This window comes from Psammomys obesus, unplaced genomic scaffold, assembly GCF_907164565.1.
Source record: "Psammomys obesus unplaced genomic scaffold, mPsaObe1.curated_primary_1811, whole genome shotgun sequence".
In the NCBI taxonomy this organism is placed as follows: domain Eukaryota; kingdom Metazoa; phylum Chordata; class Mammalia; order Rodentia; family Muridae; genus Psammomys; species Psammomys obesus.
In genome coordinates, this window is record NW_026592510.1 from 23760182 (window position 1) to 23768825 (window position 8644).

The following is an 8644-nucleotide window of genomic DNA, read 5'->3' on the forward strand; positions in this document are numbered from 1 at the left end:
TAGCTTTTTAAAAATTATTTAATTTAGTAGTTTTTTTTTTTTTTTGAAAAAAAGCAATAAGGCAAAAAAAAAAAACTGAAAATATATATAGTCTTGTTTTGCGTTCATGTGACTTTATTCCATCTTCAGGACTTCTAAGCTTCTTCCGTTAGCAGGGATCTGGGAATCAAGCTAGAAATGTAGTGCAGATATAAAGGGAAAGGGGCTAAAGCAAGGAGGTTCCTTGGGAAATTTCCATTCTATCCAAAGCTTCCAGAGATGGTACCCATTTTATGGGTTTCCCTGGAGTAACCCCTTGTGCTGGGGAAAGCCTTCTTAGGAGGAAATTCCCTAGTGCTCAATCTTTGATCATGTTTGATCGAGGGAAGGAGAGCCGGTGGGGGAAGGACCGAAAGTACTAATTTACCCAGTAAAATCCAATTTCCCTGGAGGGATAGCTTCCTCTGGAATGGTATTTTCCCCAAGGACCCACACTGGCTGAGGCTCAACAGTTAAGGAACAAAAACAACAACAACAACAAAACACGAACAGAAAGTACATAAGGAAGGCACCTCAATTTATGACCCTCAACCAAGGGTGGGTTGCACAAGGATTATGTTTCTGGACAGGAAACTAAAACTAATACAGAAAAAAAGTAAGAAGGAAGTCAGGGCCCAGCAGGAACAGTCCCCAAAGGGCACGAGGGCTCTTAGCTCACATCCTTGGAAGAAAACTCTTGGGATTTAGCCTGAGCTGGCTGGGACATAGCGAAGATACAAATTACCCTCCTGACTTTCTACCCGTACTCCTCCTAAGGAAGGAAACTGAGGCAGGAAATAGAGACTAGGACTTCCTTTCCAAGAGCCAGGTGATCAGGAAAGCTGAGCTGGGCAGCAGCGGGCCACCATGACAAAACCTTCCTCGTTCCTGTTCAGCAACTGCCACACATGACCCTGTTTTGGGCTGCAATGCCCCTAAAAGATGGAAAGCAGAGGAGCGCCAACCACACTAGCGTGCATCCGAGAGTCCCAGGGGACAGGCGATATAAAAATCAAAACAAAAACAAAAAGAACCCCAAGAGTCTTCATGGGAAAGAGGAAAACCAACAAAATAATTAAATTTTCTCTACATATATATATATATATATACATATGTATGTATATATATAATACACAAATGATTTAACACATTATTCCAGAGGTGGCTCCATTCCATTGGGACTTTCAAGATGAAAACATCTGTTGCAGAGAAACTTCTCTCAGATTCTGAAGTATACAGAATGGGTTAGGCAATGTTTGCTTCAGACTGAGGCACAAACCCAAACTAGTATTGTACCAGGAGAGAGAAGCCAGAAAGGCAATGAAGGATGGGATGAGGAAGGACTGGGAAAGTACAAGTGGCTAGCAGTCTTCTTCCACGCTCCCTGTGTCCTCAGAGGTTCCTCGCCTGAGGGAGTCCATAAACCCCCTTTTGAGGAAACATGACCCTTTTATCAATAACCAGGGAGCCCTCTGGCTGCTGTCAAAAGTAGACGAGCAGCAGAGGGTGGTATGCAAGCGAAGATAAAATCTTCAAGAATGTAACTCAAAATTCCAGCCCTAGAGAACAATCTCTCCTGCGGACGCTCCGAAACCTTATCCACACACGATGCTCTGTTAAACCAACCCATGTGAGCACATTTCAGAACATCGAGACCTATGAGTGATGCCTCTGCTGGTTAAATCTTATGTGTTTCTTTTCAAAGGAACTTTAAAATCAGTTCTTGCTCTGAACAGCACCAAAATGCTCATGAATCACAATCTTACGCAGATCTTGGCTGAGCAGGACATTACAAGGGGAGGGTGAATGGCATCATCTTACATGAGGCAGAGGGAGAAGACCACAAACACTTACTTGCCTTTGCAGATGTGGAGTAACACTAACTCTCAGCCACTAGACTGCTCCCTTACAAACATGGGTGTCTACTACGTCGATTTCAGCGTCAATCAGCTAAGGCAACCAGCCAATCACCACCATGGGTGTCTGCTTCTGGTGATTGATTTGGAAAAAGTGATTGGTTAAGACAGACAAATTTGAGGAAAGCACTTGGTAAAGTCCCAACTGCCAGCCTTTCCACACATCCTCTGCTGTCTTCTCCGATCAGCCCTCTTCCTTTGAGCTACAGCCACTTCAGAAAATGTCTGGGCAAGAGCCCCAGTCCTGCTTTTCCTTACATTCCCAGTACTCGCCCCTATAAACATGGGTTAGCTCCTTGGTGACAGGGTCCTTCTTCCGCTCAAACCACAGTGCTTTATAGGGGTCATATGGTGTGCCTAAAAGGAAAGAGAATGAAAAGTATGATTAGAGCTGGCACTCACCATGCCATCAAGAAACAGAGTAGGGGACAGGTTTGTTACCATCTTCCGTGGCTTTCATAGCTTCTGCTTCTCTCTTCTTCCTGGAAAGTCTCTGTTTCTCCTCTAGGCGCTGCTTCTCAGCATTTGCTTCATCCCAGCGCCCGTTTTCCATCAGTCTCTGGTCAGGCCGCAACCTGCTGTCTGTGGGGGCAGTGCCACCTTCCCAGGCATTGAGAGTGAGGGCTAGCTCTGAGAAGTAGTACATGTTTTCTGCATTCTTCCTACAAACAGGATAAAGCAGAAGCAGCTCTACAGCCTCGATCCAGCCCAAGGTGCAACAGCTCAGAACAATGGCTGGCACCTCAGTGTCCCACAAGTGGAAAAACTCTAAAAAGCCATATCAGGTAACCCCAAATATGAGAATCAAATTGTACTACTCCCACCTATCTCCAGCATCACTTCATACAATAGTTATCCGTAGCATCTTCACTCAGAATTATCTACATTCATCAAAAAGGATGAAATCTTCAAAACTCCTTCATTCCTATTTTCTTTGCTTCCTTTTAGAACTCTTAGGGAAATCTAGCTACTTCTGTAGATGCTTGTATTTTCATGCAAATTACTGGCCCTCAAGATCTGGTAACTGCCCTATCCTTGTTGTATAAACCTGACTAAGACATTATTACTGGTTAGCTAATAAAAAAGATCTGTACCTGGGCAGGGTGGAAGGAGGTAGGCGAGGCTAAGGTTCCTGGGCGTTGGGAAGGGCTTTGGGAACAGAAAAGAGACAGGACAGGAAAAGAGGAGGAAAAAAGATGCCCTGATGGGTTAGCTTGGAGAAAAAATTATGTGGACCAGGAGAAGGGACTCAAAGAATGATATAAAAAGAAACATCAAGATGAAAAATATAAGCAAGTGTTTATAAGATTATGGATGGAAGGCAGCCAGCATAGTAATGGTTAAGGCAGATGGCATGGGATTCGGGCTGGGAGGTTATTGAGATAGAGTAAGTGGAAATTATCTGCCCAGCCCAAGGTTTTTATAAGGCAATTATAAAATCTAACAAGTGTATGTGTCTTATTGATTGTGATAGCAGGTAAGGTAATACCACCAATTATAGGACTAATAATAATAAACGTTATTTAGCCCCACACCCATTTATTTACAACAATGACCAGAGACAAAAGACCTGCACTTAGTTCCAAAGTTCTGTGCTTCATCTCCTGGGCCAGTAGAGGAAATTGTTAGTAGGTGGAAAGCACCTTTCTCCCCAGCTGATTCTGAAATGTTCTCTGAATTGCAGTGAGAATGCAGAGCATAGTAGTGCTTGCCTGTAACCCAGCTCTTGGGAGGTACAAATGGAAACTCAGATCAGGACTTCAAAGAGAGCCTTAGCTACGCAATGAGACCAGCCTCGACTACACAAGACCCTGCCTCAAAAACAGAACAATAGCCGGGCTGGGTGATGCATGCCTGTAATCCCAGCACTCGGGAGGCAGAGGCTAGCAGATCTCTGTGAGTCTGAGGCTAGTCTGCTCTACAAAGCGAGTGCAGGACAGCCAAGGCTACACAGAGAAACCCTGTCTCAAAAAACAAAACAAAACAAAACAAAACAAAACAAAACAAAACAAAACAAAACAAAAGTATAGCGATTCTTCTGAGTCTGCATGATTCAATAGACCTTTAGAAAAGAGAAATAAAAGGGCTGGAGAGATGGCTCAGTGGTAAAGAGCACTGTCTGCTCCTCTAAAAGACCCGGGTTCAATTCCCAGCACCCACATGGCAGCTCACAACTGTCTATAACACCAATTCCAAGGGATCTCACACCTTCACACTAATGCATATCTATAAAAAAAAGAAATGCAGGATTAAAAAAAAAAAAGAAAAAAAAAAGAAAAGAAAAGATAAATACAATATGGCATATGTTTGCTGAAGTAGAGTCTTGGAACAAAGCACACTTCAACTCCAACCATGTGTACAGATAATCTCTGCAAAGGTTCTGATCTCCCTGGTTAGCCCCACAGATAACCAGCAAGCAGAACACCTGCATATTAATCCAGAGTTAAGGGCAAAATCCTCAGGAAGCTTCCATGCAATACTCACGGTAAGGGATTCCTCTTCCACAGCATGACCCTACTTTCTTCTTCATGGCCTCTCTGCCGAGCATCACCCCCATTTTCCCCAGAGGCTGGTTGAACTTTGAAACAATCCATTTTCTCATCCCATGTCCCCAGGAGGGCAAAGTGAACTTTTCCTGATGGGTCTGTCACTTCCCCAGTCACCTACAAGGATGGAGACATAGCTTTGGAGTAGAGTGACCACTGTGGGGTGGCTTACCTACACTAATCTAGAAAAAGTCCTAGGGTAAGTACTGGCTAAATCTCGCTTATCATAAACATTATGGAGTTAGCCAAGTTTCTTGTTGCTGATTTTAAAAGACTACTTGAAATAACAGCCAGGGACTGGAGAGATGGCTCAGAGATTAAGAGCACTGGCTGCTCTTCCATAGGTCCTGAGTTCAATTCCCAGCAACCACATGGTGGCTCCCAACCATCTATATCAAGATCTGGTGCCCTCCCCTGGAATGCAAGCTGAACATTTTCTACATTAAAACAAAACAAAAAAAAAAAAAAAAAAAAAAAAAGGCCATGAATTGATGGCTTTATGATCAAAGCTTCTTATTGCACAGGAATTTCTGATGCAAGGATGTAAAAGCAGGAAAAGGACCTTGACAGGTAAAACTAATCTAGAAATTACACAGATCCACAAACACATTTGAATTTCCAATTAGCCTTTACTTTTTTTTTTTTTTTTTTTAATTTCTGTTTTTCAAGACAGGGTTTTCTCTACATAGCCTGGCTGTCCTGGAACTCACTCTGTAGATCAGGCTGGCTTCAAACTAAGAGATATGCCTTCTCTGACTCCTGAGTGCTGGGATCAAAGGGGAGTGCCATCATGCCTGGCTAGTCTTCATTCCTACATGAAAATCTGTGGCACAACCCCCTTGGTTGGTAACAGACATCTCTCCTTTGCATGTCACAGTGGTTCTACTATCTGCAACTTCTTCCTTTCCTCCATGTTCCCATGTTCACTCTCCCATTGTGCTTGTCTTAATTTTTCAAATAAATTTATGTGTGGAAGCCACATGTATACATCCTTTGGAGGACAGAAGCAGGTATTAAATCCCCTGGAGCTAGAGTTATAAGCATTTGTGAACTACCTGATATGGGTGCTGGGAATGCAACCCAGGTCCTCTGGAAGAACGAGTGCTCGTAACCACTGAGCCATCTCTCCAGTCCCTTTTACTTCCTCAGGAGAGGAAAGAGGTTCAGTTTTGCATTTGGTTCCTTTTCTGGTCTTTTTTACATCTACTTTTTGGATCTGCATATTTAGGATACTTGTCTTTCTACCTCTCTACATATATACATATACCAGCTCTTCTAAAGGATGCACACTAAATAAAAATATTTACATTTCAACCTCTTACCTTTCTTGCTACATCTCGAGAGAAGTAGCTGTAAGGAACAAATTTAAGATTACACTTGTCTCCTGTCTTGTGATTTATGATGTCAATCTCACCAGACTGTAAAGTGAAAAAAATCATGGATTAGTTTTATGAAGACTGACATGAATTTTTTTTTGTTTTGTTTTTGTTTTTTAAGACAAGGTTTCTCTGTCCTGGACTCACTTTACAGAGCAGGCTGGCCTCGAACTCACAGAGATCCACTTGCCTCTGCTCCCAGAGTGCCGGGATTACAGGCGTGCACCACTGCATCTGCTGACTGATGTGAATTTTACATGTGAGCGCTTCCCTGTTTAAGATCAGGTCCTAAGCAGACCCAGAACACTCTGGAAACCTTGTGTAATCACTGTGTTTCAGGTGGAGTTAAGGTTGAACCATGTTTTCTGTGTGTCCCAAGCTGGCAGCATGGCTTCACCTTCAGCACACACTGAAATGCACATGTATAACCTACTCTCCAAAACAAGTCCCTCACTAGGACCCTTCCAGAATTCCTTTTCTTAACACAAATTATAGTTCCAAAGTTCTACATGACAGATCTTTTTGCAGACCTCATTTGTTTCATCTTTCTCTACTTTTCAAAGACTACTTTTAATTCTACATCTAGTATGAAGATGCCCAGAAGACAGTATTCCTTCTTTTCTGACTGTAGTTACCAGTCTTACCATAAAACTAACACTTAATTAGAAAATCTCTTAGCACATCTCCTGTACTACGGTATTTTATTACATACTTTTCAACCTAAACATGTCATATTTCTTCAATGTCAAAATAACTCCTGGAGGGCCTTCTCTGAGTTTGTAACCCTGGTACCTAGGACACTGCTTGGCAAAAAACATTCCATGAATAGCAAAAGCATTAAGAGCTGGGGCCATGTAACTATGTCTTATATCCTTTATATTGCCCAACAGAGTCCTATCTCATTGGTGAAAGTTATAATTTGGTCATTCATAAACAATAATTTGTAAGATAGAACCTTATGGAGGTTGGACTACTACCTGAGAAAAACCTTAGGAGAAACTGGTGACCCAGTAAAAGCAGTCTGGGACGAGTCACTACTTCCCAATTACATCAATGTTTACATGAAGAGGTGTGCTGAACTTCAGAGGCACTTTGGGTGCCAGTGCTCACCTGATCTATCCACAACTTGCCCACGATAATGTTGTGTACTGTTGTGGTGACTTTTTTCCAAGTGTAATGGTGCCCAGTTGCATGAAAAATGCAGTGGATGGTACCTAGAAGCAAAGGTTACAGCCGGGTATCAGAAAAACAGCATCATGCACACCAGAAATAAGACCGATTTCCTTCCATTACTATTTCTTACTTTAAAAAGAAAGCAAGTCAAACAAATAATAAAAATGTAACTTTCTTAAATGTTGCAAGTGTTAGTTTACTTTTGTTTAATTGATTTTAAGTATAATAAAATATAATTAGATGATGTCAGGTAATGGCAATTGATACATAGGAGTTGTAGTTCAAAATTTACAGACACAAGGCAAATGTACCGCCATCATGAAGAAAACAACCCTACATTGTGGAAGGGACATGTACTGGCAGTCAAGACTACTAATCAACTGTGTGACCTTAAACACTTATCTACAGGTCTCACTAGTAAGAGCGGAAAAGCAGAGATAGGAGAGCTTCAGAACTAGCACCACTGGACTCAATCCTGGCTTCATTACTCACTAGATGTACAATGCTAAGTTATATATTTGTCTGGTTTTTCTGTGGTTATTGGAAGGGAATCTTTTTTTATTGTTTTGTTTTTATTTTTCGAGAGAGCATTTCTCTGTGTAGCCTTGGCTGTCCTGGACTCACTTTGTAGAGCAGGCTGGCCTCAAACTCACAGAGATCCGCCTGCCCATGCCTTCCTGAGTGCTGGGGTCATGAGTGTGTGCCACCATGCCTGGCTGGAAGAGAGTCTTTTGACTGCTGTAATTTCTCAAATTATCTTAGTTTGGTTTGATACTTTATGCTGCTGAGATGAGTCAGTGGATCACTGATTGTTAATGTTTCTCTCTTTTTTTTTTTTTTTTTTTTGGTTTTTCGAAACAGCATTTCCCTGTGTAGCCTTGGCTGTCCACCCTGCTTTGTAGAGCAGGGTGGCCTGGAGCTCACAGTGCTCCATCTGACTCTGCCTCCCTAGAGCTGGGATTACAGGCGTGCACCACCATGCCCAGCTAATGTTAATGCATTAGCTCAGAATGAGAGCAAGCCAGGCTAGAAAAATCTACCCTGTGGTTGGAGAGTTGGGGCTTTGAGTCGTCTATCATCAAACCTAGTAACCATCAAGAAATCTAATGGCATTCAATTAATCAAGCTCACATAATGAAACCCCTACAAAATCTTTGGAGGCCAAAATTTGAGAGTAACCTGTTCTGATTCTCTGGGGACAGGTCATGAAAGTGCTATATGCAAAGCTTTCCTTGCTTCAGCTTCAAAGTCTCTTCATCCAGTTAACCCTGATTTCTACACTAAAGATGACACTGTTGTATGCACACAACTTTCCTGAGTTCCAGTCATTCCAGCAAGTTTTCAGAACTAATGGGCCTGAAGAGATGGCTCAGTGCTTAAGAGCACTTTTTATTTTTGCAGAGGACGTAGTTTGAATTCCAGAAGCTACACAGTGGCTCACAACTACCTGTAACTCAAGGAGTGTACAACCATCTATAACTCTAACTACAATCTGACATTCTCTTCTGATCTTTGAGGGCACCAAGTACACCCATGGCACACATACATACATGCAGGCAAAACACACACATACAAAATAAGATAAACAAATATAGAAAAAGAATTTTTTTTTTTT

The 8644-nt window shown here is 42.1% G+C and overlaps 1 protein-coding gene across 1 annotated transcript in view; it reads right to left on the bottom strand.

The window, feature by feature from the left end:
* Positions 1-8644, bottom strand: part of Osbp (oxysterol binding protein) — a 26928-nt gene continuing 18284 nt past the window's right edge. Inside the window, exons 10-14 of the mRNA XM_055614195.1 lie at positions 6967-7083; positions 5803-5898; positions 4419-4597; positions 2376-2596; positions 1-2291 (exon numbers count right to left, since the gene is read on the bottom strand). Of these exons, the coding sequence (XP_055470170.1) occupies positions 2149-2291; positions 2376-2596; positions 4419-4597; positions 5803-5898; positions 6967-7083 (756 nt within the window). The 3' untranslated portion in view covers positions 1-2148. The remainder of the gene's footprint in view (positions 2292-2375; positions 2597-4418; positions 4598-5802; positions 5899-6966; positions 7084-8644) is intronic.